The 25840-nt window shown below is 50.8% G+C and overlaps 1 protein-coding gene across 3 annotated transcripts in view; it reads right to left on the bottom strand.

The window, feature by feature from the left end:
• The window catches only part of LOC102449639 (protein turtle homolog B), a 117680-nt gene that overhangs the window by 45212 nt on the left and 46628 nt on the right, over positions 1 to 25840 (bottom strand). For 2 of the 3 annotated variants that reach the window (XM_025190747.2, XM_025190750.2), the window contains exons 8-12: positions 20934 to 21076; positions 14737 to 14877; positions 11605 to 11721; positions 8196 to 8346; positions 6759 to 6882 (exon numbers count right to left, since the gene is read on the bottom strand). In XM_025190747.2, the coding sequence (XP_025046532.2) occupies positions 6759 to 6882; positions 8196 to 8346; positions 11605 to 11721; positions 14737 to 14877; positions 20934 to 21076 (676 nt within the window). The remainder of the gene's footprint in view (positions 1 to 6758; positions 6883 to 8195; positions 8347 to 11604; positions 11722 to 14736; positions 14878 to 20933; positions 21077 to 25840) is intronic. The other variant, XM_006135118.4, reaches the window with a different exon arrangement.

Consider the following 25840-nt stretch of genomic DNA (forward strand, 5'->3'; position numbering starts at 1 on the left):
AGAGCCTCAATGGTGAGTCTGTGCCCTGCTACGGCAACCCTTTCTGGAGTGGGAATTTGCAAGAGGCCTGACAGTCTGTGCGGACTGTTGTGCACACGCTCTGCTTGTCTTCCCAAAGACAAGGCACTCTCCTAACAGTCTTAAATTGCGAAGCCCTCAAAAGGAGGTGATGTCAACTCTGGAACGATGGCCTCATCTGGAAGAGATATTGGTAGGGGACAGATGAAGCTTCCTTCTCAATCTCCTCTCCATTAAAGAGTGCACATCCACTCAGTGTGCAGCGGCAGTCAAAACAGCAAATAGAAGGTTAGGAATCATTTAAAAAAAGGGATAGAAAATAGGACAGAAAATATCTTATTGCCGCTATAGAAAACCATGCTACGCCCACAAACGTGGTCGCCTCATCTCAAAAAAGATATATTGGCATTGGAAAAAGTTCAGAAAAGAGCAACGAAAATTATTAGGGGGTTGGAACGGGTCCCATATGAAGAGAGATTAAAAATACTGGGACTTTTCAGCTTAAACAAGAAGAGACTAAGGCAGGGGGGAATATGATAGAGGTCTATAAAATCATGACTGGTGTGGAAAAAGTGAATAAGGAAAAGTTATTTACTTATTCCCACAATATAAGAACTAGGGGTCACTAAACAAAATTAATTGGCAGCAGGTTTAAAACAAACAAACAAATGGAAGTTTTTTTCTTCACTTAGCACACAGTCAACCTGTGGAACTCCTTGCCAGAGGATGTGGTGAAGGCTAGGACTTTAACAGGGTTAAAAAAAAAGAGCTAGATAAATTCATGGAGGTTAGGTCCATCAATTCTTATCAGCCGGGGTGGGTAGGAAAGGTGTCCCTAGCCTCTGTCTGTAAATGAGTGACAGGAGAGGGATCGTGTAAGGATTAGCTGTTGTGTTCCCTTCCTCTGGGGCATCTGGCATTGGCCACTGTCGGCAGACAGGACACTGGCCTAGATGGAACCACAAGAACCTTTCAGACAAGGCAGCCTCAGGTCTATTCTATTCTTCCCTTCCACAAAGCCAGCGTACAGCAAGGTTCCCAGGTGCACTCCTCAGGGTTCATGACCTTGTGAGATGACATCTCCAAGTCATAGCAATGTGAAGTTGTGGCAAATAATGTCACTCAGTGTGGTGTCCTTGAATTGGAATGGGATGACAAATATCAACAGCTGGGACCTCTACACTCTAGTAGGAATATGTCCTTCAGCAATAACCCCCCACAGGATGCAGTTTATAATCATGTCAGAGTATCTAGGGGGGACTACTGTAAATATGAGAGAACAAGAACTACAGTGCACATGACATGAAGAAAGCTCCCAGCTATTCATCTAGGCAAGTCTACAGAGCAAGAAATAAGGGATGGGGAGAAGACAGATAATGCCACAAGAGGGGGAGAAAGGAAGCATGAAGTTATGGAAGCGAGTAACCAAGGAACAAAGCCATGGGCCCAGAGGAACTCAGCATCCGCCAGAAAGCAACAGTGCTGCAGAGAACCAAGAGAGGACAGGAGGTCTTTCTTGCCTAACACAACTACCCAAACAAATTAAAATGACAGCTCCCGGAATCCTCGGTCAGTTGGGATGAGGGCAGGGAAGAAGCAGCTGTCAAACCTTTGTCTGGTCCAGGTTTTCCCCTCCCACTGGCTCCTTACTGACACCTGACCCACGTCTCTAAGCTGTCAGTCTCAGTAAGTAACTGGAACAGCAGGTGCTGGTTATAAATCCAGCACTGACTACCATCAAAGCACGGGGAAAGCTCTCCCCTAATGAGACTGCACATACACAAGCAGCATGTGTGAGCTCCCAGCTGCTGTCCACTGGACTCTATCCAAATGTCTCTGTGGAAATAGGCTTGCTTTCACAGCACCCACTGCCAACTAGAGAAAAGGAGGGGGGGGGGGAAGAGCTGAAACGGAGTCTGGGCTACACATGGGACTTGGTGGTCCCCACCAGTGTGTACTCCCCCTAATAGAGGTGTACCCAGAAGGTATTGAGATATGTACAAGTGATCCTTGGATGAAACACTCTTTAGAAGGGATCAACCAACAAGAGGGGGGTTTTCAAATGCCATTCTCCTCTCTGACTCCCCTGGCCAGCTAACCAAGGCAGATGCGAACAACCCTTAGAGCTCCTTATAAAGAGCAGCAGCCTGCAAGTTTTGGCCAATCCTCCTTTCACCCAGAGTGGAACATCCATGGCTGTGCGTAAGCTCTTAGTCTCTGCATTAGCCTGCAAAGCCAAAGTCCCAGGCCAGGTCTCGCTGCCGGGTGCCTGGAGTATGGAGGGTGCTGCCCAAACCCAATTCAATCCTAATCCAGCCCAATAGCCTCACTGAACCCTAGCTCCCAACACAGCACATGCATGGAATTCGCTTTGTAGGCTCCCTGGAACTTTATTCTGGTTTGTTTGTTGGACAAGAAATTGACATTTTTGACAGAAGGGGTGAAATTTATAACCCAAGCTTCCCAGCACTGCTGAAAGGGTGGTCTACGGAGTAACGTCAGCACTGGGAGCGCGGCACCACAGGAGAAAACACCACGTTAGAAGGATGGCAGCAGCCATGATCAAGGACAAAGGTGAAAAAGAGCCAACACCAAGGTGCTCGACCTGCAGGGAATGTCTCTGAGGAGGGTCATATCGATACAGAAGGGAAAGAATGCATCACCTTCCCCAGGGCCCAGACTTCCCGGCTGCGACGGAGAGGAAGGCTGGCATTGATAAGCAGACACTAGCCATGAGCAGTAACTCTGCTGCACACAAGCCTGTTTCAGTTCTCTCTCCCCAGGCCATCTGGCACCATATCCCACAGGGTCTCCCTGGCTGATGCCTCCCCGGAGCAGCTAGCATCAGAGGGATGACTTTCTACTGCTCCTTTCTCTTCCTCTACCCAGAAGTGGTTCCCCCACACATGGGGCCTAGGGTCCAACCCCACCGTACAGTCCTTACATGAGGTTTGGGTGAAGAGTCTCCCCTCTTCATCTTCCCCCTCCGCTGTTTTCTTCTTATTCGAGTCTCATTTTGTTTGGGATCTCCAAGCAGGTGTGGGATGCTGGCTTCTCAGGAAGGTAACCAAGAATCAGTTAAGGAAGCTGGCAGCAAACAGCAGCAGCTGGCATCCTCCTCCAAGGTGGAACGCGTTTCAGAAGGAAGTGTGCGGGGGGGTAATCATTCCTTCTCAAGGACATTTTAATCAGAGGCAGTTGTGTGAATTCTGCACTCTAAGCGCATTCTCTTGCTCGTTCTGGGCTCTTTTCCTCCCTCCTGTCTCTCTCCCTCCTTCTAGCCCCTTTCTTTTGTCTCCTCACGCTACAGCCCAGCTCCCCAGCCCTCCCAGCTCCAGTACAGTGCCGGGTCTAAAACAGAGCAGCATTTATCATGGGAAGCATGTATCCAATCTCCACTCTATCAGCCGACTCCATCTGGCCAAATTAAGAAATGAAAGACCGAATGAACCAACTGTGGGGGTGGGGGAGGAGGAGAGAAGAAAACTGTAGCTGAAGCAGGGAAGGTCACCATCACCTTTGCATTTCAGAATTCAGTTGACAGAGATCCCAAGAATCCGCTGTGCATCCAAATTAGACTGGCCTGTGCTGCAGTCCATTATGGTTCCTGCACCAAGGATCGACTGCAGAAACATCTCCAGGCTGCACGAGGAACAAAGGAAGCCTGGCTGCGAGAGCAGCCTCACCGGAAAGGGATGGAGGGTCGCTGCAGTTATAAAGTTGGGAATTTGAATCTCCGGCGCTTGCTTTGAGTCACACTCCTGCTGGCAGCCAGCTGGTGCTGCCATAGAGGTCCCTCCCGAGTGGGAAGCTGTGGATTGAATGCCGGCACGCATCTCAGCCTTGGGGGACTTGGTGTGAATTTTGCCTCTACTGCTATAAGACACGGATCCAGACACACCCAAATGCAGTCAGAATTTGAGCTTTACTTGGGAGAGGTGCCAAGCAGCTTTTAAAATCTATCCACGGTTTCGGCCAATCGTTCCAAACAGGAGAACACTGACAATATAGGTAGAAAATGAAAGTCTCTTTGGTTATATATACTGAAGCTCTCTAGTCTGCAACATCCGCGGTCCAGCATAATTTCAGTTAGCCGGATATTCACTTAGCATGGGTGTGGCCATGTTTCCGACGGCCCCAAAAAGTTTGTTTACAGCCACTCGTCCTGACACTCCGTGTTCTGGGCTGCTATTTAGTTCAAATGTATCCTTAAATGTCATTGAAGAGCCCAGCAAGCAGTGACAGCATTGGTAATGCTGCTAGACAATACTGACTTCTTGTGATTCGGCACCGGTCCGGTCCCAAGTATGCCAGATGAGAGATTCAACCTGAATCATTAATGTCCATTAATCAACTGTTGTCTTCCTTCGAGTTCTTTTCAACTGGGGTTTCTAGTCTGCATAGACCCAGTGGCAGCGGGAAAGGCCCTCCCCCAGGGCATCTCAACAGGAAGAAGGGCTTTTCACCCCAGACTGTAGGGTCTGCTCCTGGCTCCACTGTGCTCAGCTGGAATTCTACCTTTGACCTCAATGGGAGCAGAAGCGCATGCTGGGGAAGTGCCAGTGGCATTGGAACACGGCTCACTTTCTTACAGCTGCCGTGGCTCTGTAAAAGGACTAATAATGCACCAAACTCACCTAGATCATAGGATCCCAGGGCTGGCAGAGACTTCAGGAGTCATCAAGCCTATGGCCAACCCCAACTCCATCATCCCAGCCAGGGCTTTGTCCAGCCAAGATTTAAAAACCTCTAGGGATGGAGGTTCCATCCCCTCCCTAGGGAACCCAGCCCAGTGCTTCCCACCCTCCTAGGGAAATAGCTTTTCCTAATATCCAACCTAGACCTTCCCCACTGCAATTTGAGACCATTGCTCCTCGTTCTGCCATCTGCCACCCGTGAACAGCCTCTCCCCTTCCTCTTTGGAACCCCCCTTCAGGTCGTTGAAGGCTGCTGTCAAATCCCCCCTCACTCTTCTGCAGACTAAAGACCAAGTCTCTCCTTGTTGGTCATGTGCTCCAGGACCCTCTTTTATTTATTTTGCCCTCCACCAGTCTCTCTCCAATGTGTCCACATCCTTTCTGTAGTGGGGGCTCCAGAGCTGGACAGCGTGTTCCAGATGTGGCCTCAGCCGTGCCAAATAGAGAACAATAATCACTTGTTCACTGTAGTCAGCAAATAGGAGACTTACTTTGCGTGAGTCCCGAGTGGTATTAGAAAGCTGGGAAGGGGCGACGGGGGAGGGATCGCTTGGTGATTCCCTGCTCTGTTCACTCCCTCTGGAGCACCTGGCACTGGCCACTATCAGCTGACAGGACACTGGTCTGACCCAGTGCGGCAGCAACTTGTGGCTGATGGGCTGCATGCGGCCTGCCAGGGTTCCATATGCAGCCCACACCCCCTCTCTACCCTCTGCCCCCACGCGCTGGGGCCCCCACATTTACCTATTCTTCCCTTCCAGCCTTTCCAGCATCAGCTGATTCACATCCTTTCCCCACAACTCTCCATCTCTTCCAGAGCTTGAATGCCCCAAATCTGCTGATTTGCAGCATTCAAGCGCTGGGAGGGAGGGGAAAGAGCAAGGACGGCCGATTCATGGTGCTCTGGAAGTGCTGGGAGGGAGCCGGAAGAGCAGGGATGGGAGGTGCTTGGGAGAGGAGGCGGGGAAGAGACCGGGCAGGAATTTAATGGATGGAAACCTCGGTGCTGAATTGCAAAGCGTCTGCACATCTTTATTCCTAATTTAAGAAAGCTTGCAGAGGACAGATCCAAGCAGAAGTTGCACTGAGCAGGACGAATTGTCAAGTAAGCATTTTTATTAGTATTTGAGGTTGATGCCAGTTCTATTAATATATGAACAATGAAAGTATTTCTGCTTGTTTTCAAATATCCAGAGTTCTGCATATTCACGTATTTAATCTTACTTTTCGGTCATGTTAGTGCACGTGACGGATTTCAACCTGGTGACCCATTGAAATGAAGGAGGGCCACTCACTAGCCTAGCTGCCCAGCGCTGCAGTTCTTTTGTTCCAGGACGGACTACCCGCAGGCAGCTGTAGAGTGAAGAAGTGGTCTTTTGACAGTCGTGTTTCTTGAGAATACACTTTCAAGTCTCTCTATTTTCTGTCTGTGATTTGTCTTTTAAACATTCAAAACAGGATTTTCAGTGCAGGTGGGAACACAGTGAGACAGGAAGGTGGCAGTTAATGTCAAAATGTATTTCCCCTCTAATAAAAACAGAATAAGGTTTTCCAGGGCTGACAGAGGGACCAAGGAAAGCCCGGCAGACCTAACGCTGTCTACAACAGAAAGACACACAAGGGCACAGGAGTTGACAACTGCATGTGTCAAGACTTATCCATCTGTCTCTCAAATCCACTGACCGCAGGGGTAGGGAGAAGGGGGAAGAGATGGTCTACCAGGACAAAACCTCGATTAAGCAGCCACTGAGCATTCAGCAAAATACGATCAGAAACATTCCCCCAGCACTCCCCACTTCGACCGTGCTGGGGCACCAGGGTTCAACAAAGCAAAAACCTCACAGGCCAGATTCGTAGATGATGGAAGTGAGTGTCGTTCCATTCAAGTCAATGGAACTAGGCTGACAGACACCGGCTCCAATTCCGACCCCATGCTTTTCAAAGCCCCTCTACTCCCACCCCTGCTTAGAAATGGCAATGCCTATGATTGCTCCAAGGAGAGAGGAATCGAAGCAGAGAGCAAAGCATGCTGGGATGACTCACAGAGGGCCGTACCAAACTGAGAATGTCTGCTCGTATCCGCCGTCGTAGCCTGGCTCCCAGGAGACATTGGCAGAGGTCATGGAGACCGCGACATGCACGCTACCCGGGGCATGAGGGCTTGTGCCTGCAGACAGAAAGAAACTCAGTGTCAGAGGCAAAACAGAGAAAAACACACACTAGCGGGGCCAGTCACTGGCGCACCCAAAAGTACGGCAGCTGTAGGACTGACTGTGGGATTTCTGGTTGTTTAGAAGACAAGACAGGAGCCTAGAGAAATAGGAGCTTAGGAATGGAAGGACATTTTCCCCTTAAAGGACTTTTTAAACTTTCCTTTCAGGAGGCAAGATCCGTCCCATTGGAGAATGCACCAGATCGGCCAGGGGCACCAACCCCCCCGTCTGGTAGTGCACAAAAGGGACCCATTCCAAAGAGCAGCTTCCCCAGCAGAAGGCACTAGTGGGAAACATGCGGGTGTGCTGGTTGGAGGGCAAACCTAGCCTCCTCAGTGGGCGAGTCCGTTAATTAGAGGAACCTCAGAAGAACGTGCTTTAATATCTGGGAACTCACAAGATTATGAAACCCTCAAGTTTTAACCAAGTTGTCTTCTAGCTGGGAGGACACACTTGGCCAGTGAGGACAGGAGCCCTTCGATCGGCCGTGGGATGTGACCAGAATAAAAGCACAGATTTAAAGACAGTATCGCTGGAGGGTGAAATTAATGGAAAACGTTGCTCTTCTTTTCATGGCAAGCGTCCCTGAGTAGCACCTTCCACACACAGCTCGGAGCAGCAAGACAGGAAATATGAACCTCCCCCATCTCCAAACTGTCTGGCAGCCAATCCATTCACTAGCTGAAAGTCCGGGTAGTCAACTCCAGGGGCAAACAAAGGATTCGTCTACATTACAAATCCAGGTGCAAGTGTGGCCCATCAGGGACTCCGGGTACATACTTGGGTTACAAACCCCCTTGCAAGTCCAGACTGCTGCGTCTTCAGTCACGACACTCCCTGCGGTAGCTAGATTAATGCTACCACAGGTAACCCTACACATGCTTAAAGTGAAGAGTTGTACCCAACGGCACCAGGGAGCCAGGCGCTGGAGACGCTGGGCTCAGACCCATTCAGAACACAAAGGAGGGTAGGGAAGGATGGGAGACGAATCCAATAATGTTTGCCCACAGCCAGAGGCAGGGGCTACCGTCCTGCGTGGCGGGTACACGAAGGGGCAACGGCTGTCCTTTTTCTGATCACATCCCTCCACCCCTCAGCGACTCCTCATCCTCCCCCGCCCCGCCATCCCCTGCCTCAGTCCTTCCCCCACCCCTTCCCCCCAGAGACCCTTTGTCATGCACATTCTTTGCAGGGCCTTTGCTTCCCCACACACGACCACCCCCCTCCCTTCCCTATTCCCCTGTAGGTCTCCCCCTCCTGCCCGTACCTATGACTGTAAGGTGGGTGTTGGCAGTAATGCTCGTGACCACGTTGGTAGCGACGCACTCCCACTCCCCATGGTCGTCCTTGCTGAGGGACTGGAACTGCAGGCTGCCACCGGGAAGGGTGTTGTGCTTGCTTCTACTGGGCTTCCCTACCTTGGGCAAAGAACAGAGAGAGCAGAGGGGAAGAAAAATAACAACTCAGAAGCACATTGCAAGGCAGCGGCAGGAGGGAACCCGCTAGGCACTGCAAGTGAGACCTACAGATTAAGGGGGTCAAAAGGCTCTGGGCTCTCCAGCACTTGGGCTGGCTACGAAGACTGGCAAATGGCAGGAAAATTGTGGATTTTCAGTGAAACATGCCAACTAAAATGGCACAATACTTAGAGCCAACACACGCAGGACAAAGTCCAGGGCTCACCACTTGGCCGGACACACACCCACACCCACGGACCCCAGAGGGGAGTCGACCTGGGACACACTCTAGCACTGCAGATCAAAAAGCACTGTTAGCTGCAGGAAGCTACTGTAGTCTCTGGTGCCAGCCACTGGGAGGAGATCCGATCACACACTCAGAGGTCTGTATCCCTCGGGGGAGCGATACTCATCTCCCATTGCTCCAGTTGACACTGTCAGACCCTAACACCGAGTCACTGCTTAGTGCCCACGGCAGCCCGCAAAGGAGATTTCCATCTTTTACCTGGTTGTAAGTTTCCAGACTAGAGGGCAAATTTGTCTCTGTTGCAATGGTACAACTGTGGGGCAACGGGCGGGGGACGGGGGGAGAGCACATGCCTTCCCCCAAAACCACCATGGGAGTAGAGGCAAGGGGCCAGCAGCCAGTGGGACCAGAGCCTCTGGGGGACCCAGAGGACTAGCCAGGGGTGGGGGGTGTCTGGCACTCGCATCATAAGTCGGGCCCCAACACGGCCCTCGCTTGCTCTGCTTCCGTGGCTCAGGGGAGGGGGCGTCACCAGCCCGGCACTCACTGACAGGAAGCAGAGTGACGTGGCCAGGGAGCAGGGGAGTGGAATGAGCTGGGGCTGCGTTGCTCCGCTCCCCCCGCACACTGCTAGTGAATGGGGGGGGGGGACCCATGCTGCTAGCACCAGACTCCCCAGCCCTGCTAGTCCCCCCAGGAAGGGAAGAGGCGGGGTGGGGTGGAACATGGGTAGGAGAAAGGCTGGGCACAGTTAGGGCTGGGGGCAGAGAGGGGTTGTCCTGCCCCTTCCCTGAGCTAGGGATGCCAGTCATGTGGCCACAACACCCCCCTCCCATGTTCCTTGTTGGTCGCCCTGTGTCTCTCTAGGAATGCTTTAAATACTCCTCCACGTCACTCTTCAAATAAGCGGGATCCACTCCACAGCGTTCTTCGGTTCAAAAGGGCACCCTTGACCTCGGCTAGGCCCATTCAGGAAGACGAGCCTCGAGGCTTTGTTTTGCTTCAATTGGGGGGAAAAAGAGGACCAGTGTCTCAGCCATGAAAAGGGAGATGGATTCCATAAACCACCCCCAGTCAAAGCCACCAACTGCACTTGTCCAACTCCTACATTGCTCTGAAGTCCTCATTCTCCACAATAGGTGCCTAGCTCTTCTGTGGATTTCTTGTGCCTAGCTTCGCTGGGATTTACTGGCCTTCTTTGGAGCACCTGTAAATGGACTAGATTTTTTTTTCCCCCATGGGAGCAGGGCAATCAACTATCCCAAGTGGCTAGCAATGCTAAATCCAAGGCCTTCAGTGGCCTCTCCATGTAAGCCAGGTTTGAGGTGGCAGTAGCTTTCATGAACCTGTAGAGTATGCAAAGGCCTTTGCTTTGATGTTTTCTGGGGAAACCCAAGTAAATCCAGACTAGACCTGGCTGAAAAACGCTGGAGGATGACCTGCCTTGATTATCCCTGGCCATAAGACACACAAAACCCTGGGGCCGAAGAGGATGCGTGGAAGAGCCGGACACATTCATGAGAGGATTAAAAGAAATGAAGGAGAGAGGAAAGAAGATGGACAGAAAGATGCACCAGTTCTGCACCAATGGGCAAATCGCTTCCATTTCTCATTTTCTTACCCGTGTCCAGAAGGTTTGCACTTGGACTATGTTGCCATCTTCTGCCTTGAACCCACAAACATCAAGGGCCGAGCCAGTCGCGCACGGTCTTCCACCGTAAGCCAGCGGACCCTCGCACTGACTGTCCCCGCACGACCACTTGTTTATCCTACTGGGAACCTTTCCGTTCCCCACTCTCTCCCCTCACCCAGCTGCTGTGCATGGGAGAACCCAGCCCTATGGGCCACGTAGGCAGGGCTGGAGAGCGCCATAGAACAGCAGCCCATAGAGAAGAGGAGTAAAAGGAGAAGTAGCCTGCGGAGAAGACCCAGCAATAGGGACAAAGGGCAAAGCAGGTCCCACGGCTGTTCTAGAGGGAGGAAGGAGGCTTGAGAGAAGGGGCACCAGGAGCACCGGGAAGCCCAGAAGGAGGGACTATTGGCCACTGAGGAACAACTATCGGTGCTACCGGGAAACAAGAAGCAAGCATCTGGGCAGAAGAGCCAGTGCGACCCTCCATCCCTAGCTGCCAGACTGTGTAGATGAATGGAGAAAAGGCTGCCCATCAGGCCGCAATCCACCGGGCTACGGGACAGCCAGTGTCAGACTTGCCAGTTAAAGGGCTCCACGTTAAAGAGGCATATCGGGACGTCATCATGACAGGGTCATTATCAAGCCAAAGCAGGCTGCATCCCGGGGACCGCTGCCCCGTCCACGCAATGGACACGCAGGGAAGTTCCATGCCAATGCCATGTGCCATCTGGCAGCGTTAAAGGAACAGGCCGGCTCTTGAGCAATCAAGGATGCCCGTGGGGGGCAAATGCCCCCGGTTGCAGAATACACGTTCTGCCAGGGGAGTAACACAGAGGCAGGACTTCGCTAAAAAGCCGGGTAGCTTCCGCCGAGTGAGAGACGCTTTCCAAAGTGCAGCCAAGGCCAGTCACGGGGAACCCCCGCCCTACCCTCACCAGCGCTTCCTCCGCAGATGCACTAGGGTGCTAGCCCGGCACCCTCCCCACACGGCATCGCAGGCGGGTTAGTCCATCCTGCAGGCGGTGCCCCTGGCCAAACGGATCGGAGAGCTCAGGTGGCGTTGCTGATCTGGATACCAGTGTGGAGCGGCCAGAGGAAGAGGGGCAGGGGCCGTGCTCAGCGTGGCAGATGCTGCTGTGAAGGTTTCGTGGCACTAAATGCTTGGATGCCAGGAGCTGGGTTTCCCCCACCCACCTGCGGGACAGGAGGGCAGTGGTACAGCCCGAAGCGAAGCAGCTGCACCTGCAGTTTGTTCTTACCGGGACAGAGTGTGGCTTCTCTGTCTGCAATATTCATCAAAAGCCAAAGGCACTGCAGATTTGTCTGGCAGGCCGGGTACCTTTCTCCAGGCGATGACAGGAAAGGGGTCTCCTGCAGCAGCACAAGGGATCAACAGCTCCCTCCCTGCCTCTTGTCTGTACTCCCAGCCTGGTAGCACCGTGAAATAGGGTGGGTCCTACAGCAGAGAGAAAACTCAAGTAACTGTCACCAAATCACATTGGCATGGGTGTATTAATACATGCATGTCCCACACGCACGCATGCCCCACACGCAAACACCCAGGGAATCACTCCTTGGAGCGCCACTTACAGCTCAAGTAAAGAACTTGTGGGCTTTAAATCACCTGGATTTTAAAATCACTGATTTAAAAAAAAAATCACCTGATTTTTTTTCAATTCACTGATTTAAAAAAATCGGATGGAGGCATTGTAAAACTAAGTGAAAATGTGTGCTGTAGCAGCTCTCATTTACAGCGACTTTATATATGCCGGGGAAATTTCTAGAGGATCTCTACTTGGGCATCATCTCTGAATTTTACATAACTAAATGTGGAGGGGATAAAAACATTAGAAATTAAGGCCCTGAACTTGCAAACACTGAAGCAGCTCCTTAACGAACCTTTTTCTTCATGTTGAAAGCTGTAACAGGTTTATAAAACATTGTCATTGTAAACATTAAAAAATAAAACATTAGCCATTGCAACACTGAGCTTTTCCTTTTGTTAAAAAAATTTGGGAAGGTTATTCACAAAAACAGCCTGATTGAGTTCATTGGAAGCACTAACATGCTTCAAGTTAAGCATGTATATTAATGTTTGCACAATATTAGAGGCTACAATTATACATTTATTATAAAACCTTTCTTAGTGCCAAAGACCTTTACTTCAATGTTAGCAAAGCTACTGAGGCCACGTAAATTAAGTTCTTGTGGTTATTTTTTAAACACACAAACCAAAATTTTCAAAAATAGGAACCTAAAGTTAGGTTCCTAAGCACATATTTTATGCACCTAATGGATTTTCAAAAGCATCTTAGGGTATGTCTACACTGCACACTTATTTTGAAATAAGCTATTCCAGAATAGTTATTCCGCAATAGCTTATTTTGAAATAGCATGTCTACGCTGCAGGGAAGCCTCAAAATTAGTCTGAGGCAGGCTTCCCTAATGTAGACATACATTAAAGCCCCAGGAGGCACAGGGGAGGAATAACTTAGAATGGCTCTGGTGAGGGGCTATTTTGAAATAGCAGCAGTGGAGTGCACGCGCGCACGCGCACACACGCACACACACACACACGCACACCCTTATTTCAAAATAGCTATTTTGGAATAGGCGTTGTTCCTCATAGAACGAGGCTTACATATTTCGGAATAAGCCATCCGTTATTTCAAAATTATTTCGAAATAACAGAATGGCTGTGTAGATGCTCGCATTGTAATTTCAAACTAATGCTAATTATCTTGAAATAACGGTATAGTGTAGACTCACCCTAAGTGATTTAGGAGCACAAGATCCACTGACTTTAAACTATAAACCCCGATGGAGACATACAACCTACTTCCAGCATTTCAGCTTTCTTCACTTGCAAAAAGTTCAATACATTGAATAGATTTTGATCCAGTCTCCTATAGTATTCTTGCCAGCAAGTTAAGGAAATATGGATTGGATAAATGGACTGTAACATGGATAGAAAGCTGGCTAGATTGTCAGGCATAACAGGTAGTGATCAATGGCTCAATGTCTGGTTGGCAGTCAGTTTCAAGAGGAGTGCCCCAAAGATCTGTTCTAGGGCCGGATTTATTCAACATCTTTATTAATGATCTGGATGAGGAGATGGATTGCACCCTCAGCAAGTTTGCAGATGACAGTAAGCTAGGGGGAAGGTAGATGCATTGGAGGGTAGGGATAAGGTCCAGAGTAACCTAGACAAATTGGAGGATTCGGCCAAAAGAAATCTGAGGAGGTTCAACAAGGACAAGTGCAGAGTCCTGCAGTTGGGACAGAAGAATCCCAAGCATTGGTACAAGCTGGGGGCTGACTGGCTAAATAGAAGTTCTGCAGAAAAGGCCCTGGGGATTAGAGTGGATGAGAAGCTGGATATGAGTCAACAGGGCGCCCTTGTAGCCAAGAAGGCTAATGGCATCTTAGGTTGCATTAGGAGGAGCATTTGCAGCAAAGCTAGAGAAGTGATTATTGCCCTTTATTCGGCACTGGTGAGGCTACATCTGGAGTATTGGCCCAGGTCTGGGCCCCCCACTACAGGAAGGATGTGGACGCATTGGAGAGGGTCCAGCGGAGGGCAACCAAAATGATTAGGGGGCTGGAGCATATGACTTATGAGGAGAGGCGGAGAGATTTGGGCTCATTTAGTCTGCAGAAGAGAAGAGTGAGGGGGGATTTGAGAGCAGCCTTCAACTTCCTGAAGGGAGGTTCCAAAGAGGCTGGAGAAAGGCTGTTCTCAGTAGTGTTAGATGGCAGAACAAGGAGCAATGGGCTCAAATTACAGTGGGAGAGGTCTAGGTTGGATATGAGGAAAAACTCTTTCCCTAGGAGGGTGGGGAAGCACTGGGATGGGTTCCTTAGTAAGGGGGTGGAATCTCTATCCCTGGAGGTTTTTAAATCCTGGCTGGACAAAGTCCTGGCTGGGATGATTGAGTTGGGTTGGCTCTGCTTTGGGCAGGGGGCTGGACGCGATGACTCCGGAGGTCTCTTCCAGGCCTAGGATTTTATAATTCTAATGTGGTTGGTCACAAATGTAGCACAGGCTGCTTGCTAGTCAACTTTGTGGTTTTCACACAATGCCACCCTTACGGAGGCCTTGCACTGACCTCTCTCAGCATACGTGAGCCCTTTAAAAATGACACTTCTTAGTAGAAAAAAGTCATGACATAAAAACCTGAAATTCTACCAACTATTTGAAAGCTAGCTCAAGAAACCAATACACACCATCCATTTCAGCAATTAAGGACTGAACAATAAAAAGAGAACTAGTGACATGTAATTTTAAAAAAAATCATTATTTTTAATATAAAAAAAACTTCATTAAAAACATTTTTAATCCATCCTGATGTTTATAAAAACACATGCATGTTCTCCAGTCCCTGACACAGAACTCTTTAGCATGTTAATTCCATCATTTAAGAAACTATTAAACGTTTTCTGATAGCAAGGAATCCAACAGACACGTTACCTTCAGTACCAGTCGGGCAGGGGGGGACTGGCCCATCGTACCCAGGGCGTTATAAGGCACACAGGTATAAGTGCCGAGAGCGTCTTCTGTTACCTCTTCTATTTGGATTGACCCATCTTCCAACAGGTTCCAGCCAGAATACTGTGCAGGGCCAAGAGAGATGAGAGTTACCATGAGAAATTATCATTTATCCATGATCCCCAACATTGCAACATTTCTGCAAGCGGACCAAATCTCATACGCAAGTTTATTGGTAATAATAATTCCCTGTAATTTCTGGACTGGAGATCAGGGGTATTATCTGAGACCCTTCCTTCCCTTTGCTACTGTCACCTTCCACACCTTCAAACACGGCACAGTTGCAAATGAGAGAGTTCTGTATCACAGCTGGGATCCCCTTTGCAAATCAGACAAATGGGACTTTCATGGTCAGGAGCTGGGAACCTCTGGTTTCAGAGTTTCCATCACACTAGAACCTTTCTTTTTCAACTCCTTGAATTTCTCTCTAGAGGATGATAAAAAGAACACCCCCCGAAGATGCCAACCAGATGATTACAAGAGTTCCTTCTGGCCCATTTGAACTAGATTAGCATAATGGTCTCCCTTCTGACCTGAAAAGAAAAAAAAAATTCTATCAATCAGCCACATTCCTGCCCCAGCCTGCCACAAACCAAGGCTACTCAAAGAGCATCAAGATGACCTTTAGGGGCCAATACCCAATGGACTGTCCAGACAGTGCACCCTGTTCTCCAAAGCCTTCTGAGCCCCTTTATAACTTCCCACCTCCAAGGAGCAGAGGCCAGAATGGTCTCATTAAGAGGTTTCATTTTATTCACAGTGTGAAATCCTCTCTTCAGAGATGGAAAAGACCTGTGGTGTATCGGGTCCACCAAGGCCTCCATCCCAGACACCAACAAAGGATTGCTGTCTAGTTTGCTGACGAATATATTGTATCCAATTTAGTTTTTCTTGTGCCAAGCAATGGAGATTCCAGCACTTTTTGGGGAACACATTCCAGGCCTTAACCAATCTCAAGCTCAGGAAATTACTTCTCCCTGATGTTTACCTTGAGTTTGCTTTCACTCAATTTCAGGCCATTACTCCCAGACCACGCTAAACAACGTTTCTGCCATTTGAATGTTTGTAACCAGTCACAAAACCCACTCAAGATGTCATCTGAACAAATTCTTTTAATCCTTCCTCAGAGAAGTCATGTTGCTTTCTGCTTCTCTGAAATTCTTTCGCTGCTCCACAGCAGAGGGGAGAAACACAGAGCTTGAACTTAACATGACAGCTGCTGAAACCAATTTCGTCAACTGTGCTGCAGCCAGGAGCGGAGGTGTGTTTTACTCAGCTAACATTTTGCTGGAACATCACCATGCGAACACCAGGTGTGTGGGGTCAAGTGGCACCAAAATGGTTAATCCCATCCATTTGCTTCTGCCTGTCTCTCGCGTACGGACGATGGCCAAGATTTTGACACGCGCCCTGCCATTATTTAACGTAACATGTCTCAACTGCTTGGAAAAAAAATCTCTTGCTATGGCAACATATCCCGTTTGTAAAACCACTCAGGAAAACAAAGTGGCAATGTCACCCCTTCAAGAAATTTGCAGTCTAAAGAGAAGCTTGGACTCACACCCCACAAGGGTTACTTGCCTTGTGATTTCAGGAACAAACAAAACAAAAAAAAATCGTATCTTGTCTGGACACAGTGGGTTTTAAATACTGCTTTAAAAACAGGCTTGCAAACATATCAGCTGGGCTGGCTAGCTAGAATGGATCTAGCCAACTGGTATAAATCTATTGCCACAGGGAAAGTCGTTGGCAAAGGGCCCAGATATGGGGTATGGAATACTTTGCCATGGGGAGTAATTTAAATACACAACCCAGATCAGTAGTGTTCAAGAGTCATTACCAGCAGAAGATGAATCAGGGCAGTTTCCAGTCCATTCTCTTTTGTATCCCCATTAGAAAAAAATAGCAGCAGCACAACTGGGCCTTTGTGAGTCTCCCTGAAGAGGTCAAGGACTCAGTGGGCCAGAGACCGAACTCCTCGCTGTCCTAGCAATGGACCCGACAACAGGGCAGGGTCAAGACAACACGTGGGGTTACGGACAACGGAGGCCTGTCTTCAGGGCTATGGAGCCACCCCTTTTTGGGGGGTTGAAATGTGTGCAGTGCCCAGATTAAAGGAGACAGGGCGGGTGAAACCCGTTCTTCATCTCCCTCCGCCAGACAAGCCGCACAGAATACACTGGGACGAGTGTTTATATTCCCAACTGGAATTTCCTCCAGCTGACAGCAGCCATCTTATGGCAACTGCATCATCGGAGGTGCCCATGCCACGGGAAGCTAATACAGAGACTGCACGCAAAGTTCTAGATCTGTTGTGATCCTCGGTTGGAACAATCCGAATCAAATTTTAAACCTTTAATATTTACATAAGAACGGCCGTACTGGGTCAGACCAAAGGTCCATCTAGCCCAGTATCCTGTCTGCCCACAGTGGCCAGCACCAGGTGCCCCAGAGAGGGTGGACCGAAGACAATGATCAAGCGATTTGTCTCCTGCCATCCCTCTCCAGCCTCTGACAGACAGAGGCCAAGGACACCATTTATCCCCTGGCTAATAGTGGACCTAACCTCCAGGAAATTATCTAGCTTCTCTTTAAACTCTATTATAGTCCTAGCCTTCACAGCCTCCTCTGGCAAGGAGTTCCACAGGTTGACTACACGCTGTGTGAAGAAGAACTTTCTTTTATTAGTTTTAAACCTGCTACCCATTAATTTCATTTTGGTGTCCTCTAGTTCTTCTATTTAGGGAACTAATAAATAACTTTTCTTTATTGGCCCTTTCCACACCACTCATGATTTTATAGACCTCTATCATATCCCCCCTCAGTCTCCTCTTTTCTAAACTGAAAAGTCCCAGTCGCTTTAACCTCTCCTCATATGGGACCTGTTCCAAACCCCTAATCATTTTAGTTGCCCTTTTCTGAACCCTTTCCAAGGCCAAAATATCTTTTTTGAGGTGAGACCACCACATCTGTACCCATGCTATTTAAACAAAACACTTTCAAGATGGAGTGTTTAGGTTAACTATTAAAAGCCTCGAGTCCTTGCTCGGATTTTTATACCGGGATTATAGCAGGACAGAGACTCCTGAAAAGGGCTTTTTAGCATCAATTTCCCATAAAAAGCCAAGTCGGGGAGGCAGTCCCTTTAACAGCAATGCTGGCTTTAGACGTGGGAGGTTTAGCTAGGACTCCAACAGGAGCTAAGTGGAGAACCTACAGCGAAGACTCCACCGAAGGGCAAGTTTAACTGGCACCTGAATTCCCTTCCCTCCCTCCCGATGGGAGAGGTGGATTTACAAAGAGCTGTTCACACCTCTGCTAGTATGTGGCTATAGACACCCACTGCGGGTGAATCGGAGACGGAGGGAGTTTACCCCCTCTGCATCCACAGGAGGGCATATTTTTTCAGTCGGAGGGGATGACAGCTAGAAAGAGCCAAATTGTTAAGTCAGATTCCAAACTCACATGCCTTCTAGAAAGCCAGGCCCCTTCCTTTCCCCCACTGCCTCCATTCCACTTTTCTTTCTACAACTTGCTGGGCCTGTCTGAGTTCCAAAAACACACTTCATAATTGCTAACAAGGGGTTTCCTCCGCAGCTTTTGCCACAGACCACACCTCCTCCCCTATTCCAGCTCAGCATTTCTTCTTCCCTTCCCTTTCTTTTGCCAAGATGATTCTCCCCTTCCATTTCCTCTCTCCCACCCGCATTCCTCCCTCTTCTCTGCTCCTACACCATGCCCAGGCCCAGAGGGATGGAGGCTGGATCATGGGCCTGAGCCCTCCTTCCCCTGGAGGACAAGCAGCAGAATGACTCTGGGCACCTCCCTCTCCATGAGGGTTGCCAGGTGTCCAGTGTTCACCCGGACAGTCTGGTATTTTCAGCTCCTGGCTGGTAAAAAAATTCAGAGAATACTGGGCACCTGAGATATCCGGTATTTTCTGAATTTTTCCCCAGCCAGGAGGCAAAAATGCCAGGCACCTGGCAACCCTACAAACACTCAGCACCCAGCCTCCCTCCCCAGCCCCCAACACCTCCAGCACCCTGACCCCAGCCCCCATGCGTACCTGGTTCTGCAAGGCTCCCGGCACAAAACCAAGGGGAAGCAATGACTCCCCTGGGTCTTAGTGCTCAACCGCTCCCCTGTTCCTATCCCTGCACTCACTCTTAAAGGGGACTCACTCTTAATGCGGTTTTGGTTTTTTTTGGCTCAACTTTGGTGTGTTCCCCCCCTTATTTTTCCCTGGTGTTTTTTTGGGGGGGCGGAGAGTCCTGGCACTCAGCACAAATGGCAGTTCTCCTTCAGGTTTTCTCTGTTCACAACAGCACGTCTCCCTCTTGCAGGGCACAGCACCGGGTTTTGTTTGGGGGCAGAAGGCTGGCACCTGCTGTTTAACTGAGAAGGGAATCGAGTGATGGAAGGAGGCTGCTGAGACATCTACTAAGGAGTGGGTATTCCATCTGGGAGGTGCTGAATGCCAGCAACTCAGGCTCCATCCTGAATGCTGCTGAGCACTCTGGCCCCAATCCGAAGCACAGCACTTGAGTGCCTGCTCACCTTTAAGCCCCATGGGCAGCCAAGGGAGGCAGGGGCTGAAGGACTTTTCCGGACTGAGCCCTTCATTCTCAATCGGACTTTTAAAATACCCACACGCGAGGGAAAGATGCGCACGGAACAGAAAGGTTTTTCACCACAGGCATCCGGAACGTGCATGACACAAAGTGTACGATGGCAATGCAAAAAACAGCCCCGTGGCGGCAGCGAAGCCCGGAGCCTCGGTTACCTGAGCTGGGCTCACTCTACTGGGCTAAAAATAGCAGTGTAGACGCACCCGCTCAGGCTGGAGCTCAGGCTCCAAGACCCCCCCCCCTTTCTGAGGAGTTTCAGAGCCCTAGCAAATGTGTCCACCCTGCTCCTTTCAGCCCCACGGCGTGAGGCCTGGGAGCCTGAGCTAGTCGATCTAGGCCAGGGGTTGGGAACTTTTTGGGGTGGGGGCAGCTGACCCACAGAAAAATCAGCTGGGGGCCGCACACAAGTGAGAAGCAAAAAAAGAAACCCAACAAAACAGAAAACCAAACCGTCATTGAGGTGGCCCCACACTCCCCACATTCCCCTCGCACACCAGAGCCCGGGGGGGCTCAAGCTAGATTTTGTGTGCTCCAAGGGGGGGGCTGGAGCACCAGCACAGGTTTCCCAATGCTGGAGGGAACCCCAACGCTAGGGGGCCAGATCCAGGCAAGCTGGGGGCTCCGTCCAGCCCCCAGCCCTTAGATTCCCCACCCCGAGCTAGGCCCTGGGACTGTTGTCATGGAGGGAATGTTTGCAGCATGGTAGTTCTTTAAGGGACCATCATACAAACGTGCACTCTCAGAGCCACCTGAGGCAAGAAGGGTCCAGCAGCTCCTCACACCAACCGACCTCTGCTCCCTCACGCTTTCGGCACCTCAGCCCCAGCACCCAACAGCGTCACCACTGGGAACTAACCGCCAGAAGCTGCCTGTGGTACCCTGGCCTGACCAGCTGTCTGCCGACCGGCCACCGCACACAGCTGGGGGAAGGGGTCAGCCCGGCCTGTGCCCCCCTCAGGCCTCTCTAGCCCCGCAGGCGCTTTCCTCCCACCTGTGCTCTCAGCATGGAGCACGGGGAGCTTGCGGCCGCCACAGGCAGCCCTACAGGGGACGGTGGAGGAAGCGGTCTCTGGTCTGGTCCTGCAGCAGCCTGGGGGAGGCGGGACGGAGAGGAAGGACAAATGGACAGAATGGCTGAATGCCTCAGGCGGGGAGGGCCAAGGGGAGTTTGGCAGCAGGGGAGGGACCCATGGAGAGACAGCCTGTTACAATTTCACTGCTTCCCATCAGGTTGGTAGTCCCCAAGAGCTAGGGGCCTACCTTCACCTGCCCCCCATAGGGCTGAACCTTCCCCCACAGCCCCCAACCATGGGCCTGCCTGCCCAGTTGACTCCAGACCCATCGCCACATGCTGCCAGACCCTTCCCTCCGGCCCCCAACGGCATCACCGTACGACATCTCCCCTGCGTTCTAAGCGTCTCCCCCTTCTCCCCCCCCCGAAGAGCCCCACAGGCCTCTGCCCAGACCCCCCAGCCCCGCCCCCCCCCATACCTTTTCGATGCGCAGGGGGCGTCCGTCTTTATTCCACTTGACGAGGGTGACCGGGGGCTCCGCCTCAACCGGACAGCGGATGTATCCGTGTATCCCAATGGGAACATACAGGATGGGGGGCATGTTCACCACACGGGCCGGATCTGAGGGGAGCGACAGGAAGTTATTTCGACTCATCTCACCCCTCTTCGCCCTCCCCGGGAGCCGCGTGCAGCCCGTTTCCAGGGGGAGTGTGGCTGGCGGAGCCCCTCGCGCTCTGCCTAGCGGAGTGGGTGCTAGGAGAGGGAGAAACTCAGGCCTTCTGCCCTGCAACAGGGCTAAGAGTTTTACCCGGGATGGTGGATGCCGGCTGGGGGAGGAAGGCACAATGTAAAGGTTCCTCTCACCCAACAGCTTGAGTCATGCCCCCTTCCAGGGGAGCTGCAGGGAGGGGCTGCGGAGGGGGTTAGCTCCCCATGAAGAGCCAGTGGCAAATGGCTCGGAGCTTCCCAGACAGCGGCTGCTTTACCTCTGATGGAAGTGGCAGCCGTGAAAGCAGCAGCTCCCTCCAGCTCCCAGCCGCTTGCCGCTGCCTCTCCCCATGGCTGCAACTCCCAGCCCCAGTGGCTGCCATGCGGGGAGGGGATCCAGCAGCACCATGCGACTGAGCAGGGCCAGAAAACCCTGGAAAAGAAATCATCGGGGACAGCTTCTGCCCCCACGTGCTCCCCCACATCGCCTCTGCCCAGCAGGGAGAGGAGTCTGCTGGTGGCATCCAGGGTTCAGCAGGGCTGAAGCTCTGAGCCCCGGCCAGTGCAGCTAGGTTTCTGAACTTCTAGAGATGGCTGAATGCAGCTTGGAGGGTCAGTCCATCTGCCCCCCTTCCCCCGCTACACGCTCTTGTCACCGTACCCTGGTTTGGAAGGGTCAACATCATTGCTGTAATGGAGTGCAAAGCCCAAATGTTAACTCGGCAGCCTGCATTCCCCCTGGCCCCGCGAGGCCATTATCCTTACAGCCCCATTATGCTCTCCAAATCCATTAACATATTTAGAATTTCTATCGAGCTTTCCGTACTCAAAGCGACCTCCCTACCCCAAGCTTCAGGCCCACGTAGAATTATCGTTACAAGAACAATACAGGCACAACGTAATTACAGCTGTCCTCACGGCACCATTAGAACATGCCCTCTCCTGCAAAGTAAGCTGCAGCTCTCACCCAGCCTAAGCCACTTCCGCTCTGCCACTCACTCCAATGTTGGATCGAGGAAGTCAAGCAAGCCAGCGTGTCACAGGCGCTCCCCTGAGAACACAAGGTGGCGAACACACGCAGGGTGTAGCAGCAGCCTGGGTAATCCAGCTGGAGATGGCATGCAAAGAAAAGCCTGGGTTCTACCCGGGTTTCCTTCTTCACGTCAAACCACAGCAGCCCAAGCCAACAGGTGACTCCAATGGTTTAACAGGCGGTGAGCCAAGTTGGCAGCTGCAGGTTCCACCATTCAATCCACGGATCCGCAAAGACCATGCTACGCGGAAACAGCGAGTAAAGGAAACACACAATGGGTGAAAGAAAGAGCAAAGCGAGCCCTTCGGTATGGGGATGAATGAGAAAATGGCAACAAGGGAGATGGAGAGATGCAAGAGCGGAGATGCCTTTACGTGTAAGACCCTGGAAAGAAAAGGACTTTTCCATGGGAAGGGGCATTGCAAAGGGCGCACAGGCAGTTCCTCAGCCTAGAGTGATGATCCCTGCTGCTACCAGCTACATCTCCCTCCCACCCACAGCATGTGAAGAGAGAATATTGTTTTCCCCTTCTCCTTTGCTGGTCTCGCAACCTGATCACCTGCTTCACTTCCAGGTCCCTTCTCCCCAGGCTCCGAAAGCATTTTAGAGAGGGGAAAGTGTCAGTGATTCCCCAAGGCAAGCACAGAGGGAGGGGAGGGTCCTGCCATTGTCAGGAACTGGCAGAAGGCAGGAAGGCTTCATGGGAACAGGAACACGGAAGAATTTATCCTAGTCAGTCAGGTTTTAAGGATGTTTTTGTTTACTTCCTTCCCCATCTTTGGATTTGATGGCAGGCCAGAGGGAGAAAAACACAAACCACATTGAAACTAAAGGATGGAAACCCCATTATTAAAATGCACATGAGTTTTACCTTATTGGTTTTTGGCTGTGTTCTGGGGCCAGTCTGCACGGATATTGGCAGGATCCTGGGTGCACAGATGTGGAACGGGGTAATATGGGGCTGCTGAGGATGTTTTTAACCCTGCACACTCGCAGGCTGACATTTTTAAGCCCAATCACTCTCTCCTAAGGGCTAATATCCAAGGACACGTGACGGTGGTTGTGGCACCGTAACCCAGATTGGAAAGTAGTTCATCATATGGAACTTGCTTTATCCCCCCGGTTTAACATCATGTCTTAGGGAATGTAATCAACAAAACCAGACAAGCTCAAGTGATCAGTAATGGGCTCCGGAGCCTTTCACTAGGTCACGGGCTGAAAGCCAACCGGGCTCCGTAACAACCAGCACGGCTGCGATGGTGGCTAACATGAAACACGTTGGCGGTTTCAATCCAGAGTCTAACAGGAGTGACCACCTCAGAGTCAGCCCTACCAGAGCTGCCTACCTGCTCCTCTTTCTGCTAAGATTTCTCAGCAGAGAGACCAAGCACTTAATACGCCATGGACACCAAATTCCCCTCCCCGCTCTCCCGCCCATCCTGAACTTGATCCTTCCGAACAAATGATTCACCTCCCTTGCTGAGCAGCACATGGGGAGTCTGTGCTGACATTACCCTGTGCTCCCAGGTAGGTGGGAGAGAGGAATGCATCCGGGCTGCCCGTTGGACAGCTGAATTTACTGCCAAAATGAGCAAAGTTCCCAGACCCAGGATAAAAGCAGAGGAGCTTATTCCAACCAAGGAGTTGGACAGCTGCAAAGGAACACCTCTCGCACCTTGCAGCTTTGAAGGACAACGTGTAAGAAGCCCTCTCTGCATCTCAGCACCCATTTTGAAAAAAAAAGGAAAAAAGAAGGGGGAGAAAAAAAGGAAAAAGCGGAGTGCCTGCTCTCCAGAGCTGCTCGGGACGGTTATGAGCCTTGCGTGAGAGATGCATCAGTGGCAGGATCAATGTGATGTGGTAAAGCGATGTTCCCTCCCAAAAGCTGAGGTCAGCCCAGCTGCCTCTATACTCCATTCCTAAACTCACACCCTTTTGGCTAAGGTGCTTCTGGGACAATTCCCTGACTCTGGGCCTTGCTTCTCTGAGTTCATAGAGGAGGAACTGACCTAGGTCCACCCGCCTAAGCTCGTTCCTTAGTGCACATTGACTAGGGCTCTATTCACAGTGTGAGTGTATTCGCCTTCTAAGACCCTTTGGTTGGTTCAGGTTTTTGCCTCTGCTTATCAAATAAAATGCCAGTCTTCTACAGGAGCAGGCCCAATCAACACGATAACAGAGCCTACCTCATACAGCGCTTTTCATCAGTGCTTCTCAAACCGGTTCACACAAGAGGTCAGGGCCACTAGCCCCACTTTACTGATGGGGAAACTGAGGCACAGCGCAGCGCACTGACTCGCCTAAGGTCACCCAATACACTAGAGCACCCAGATCTCCTGAGTCCAGGGCCAATTCTCCATCCTCTAGACCAGCTGTGCGCAACCTGTGGAGGGGGGTCACGCCTGTCTTCCAGGGGAGGTCGCAGTGCCGGGCTGGCCGCCATTGCTTTCCCGGCTTCACACCCGACGTACGCATAGTGGGAGTGGACCAGTGCTTTAAATTAAAGGGGCCGCGCTTTTTTTTTTTCCATTTCTTTTTTGCTCAACAAAAATTTTTCCGGACGTGGGAGTTGTGAATAAAAAAAAAAAAAAAAAAGAAAAGGTTGAGCACGACTGCTCTAGGCCACATTGCCTCAATACCATTCTTGTGAGCACCAGTCATTTGAGCCAGTCCCACAGAAGGGGAGGCATACTAAATGTGAAGTCACTGAATCTCTCTCTCCAACTTATTTAGATCAATCGCTGCCTTGTGTTTAATGTTTTCAGGATGCCAGCACACCCGGAAGACAAGGCGGCATTAACAGGTTTTTATAATTATACATAAAAATATAAGCACACACTTGATCTGATGTGTCACAGCCCTGCTTCCCACACAGAACAAGACGGAAGGCAACAAATCAAGACACTCTATTATTAGCGCTCACAGCCACCGGCTGTCAAGTCCAACACTCTGGCTGGCATTTTGAAAGGCTGGAGAATTTGGACCCAATAGCGAACTTTGCACCTAGAGCCGTTAGGAGTGCAATCCCATCCATCGGTCTTGAGCCTTTCAATCCTGCCTTTCACCCCCCCGACCCGATACATTACATCTGCATAGCACTGCCCTGCAGAGACAGTCACGGTGTATCCCACGTGGTTTCTCGCTCACTCCCCCTCCCCTGCCAAAGACAGCACTGTCCCAGAACACAGTTGGACTGCACAAGTTACAGTCATTTGTACCAACACAGTGTGCACCACCCAGTGTTCCCTATAAGCTGAGCACTTGGGTGGCCACCCAGGAGATTTTCAAATGCTGCCCAGCTGATTAGCAGAGCACTCACAGCTGGCAGCAGGTGTGTCTACTGGTGGTGCCCATCCACACATGCCTCAGTGCACATAACATTTATTCCACACATGGATGGAAACATTTAGAGGGAAAATGGGTGCAACCTTAAATTAATGGAGATTGCCTATCTCCTAGGACTGGAAGGGACCTTGAAAGGTCATTGAGTCCAGTCCCCTGCCTTCACAGAAGGACCAAGTACCATCCCTGACAAATTTTTGCTTCAAGTGGCCTCTGCAAGGATTGAACTCAGACCCCTGGGTTTAGCAGGCCAATGCTCTATTCCCACTTTGTCATGGGGTAAATGCCCAGACAAGGTACAG

Source organism: Pelodiscus sinensis, unplaced genomic scaffold (assembly GCF_049634645.1).
Source record: "Pelodiscus sinensis isolate JC-2024 unplaced genomic scaffold, ASM4963464v1 ctg35, whole genome shotgun sequence".
Lineage (NCBI taxonomy): Eukaryota > Metazoa > Chordata > Testudines > Trionychidae > Pelodiscus > Pelodiscus sinensis.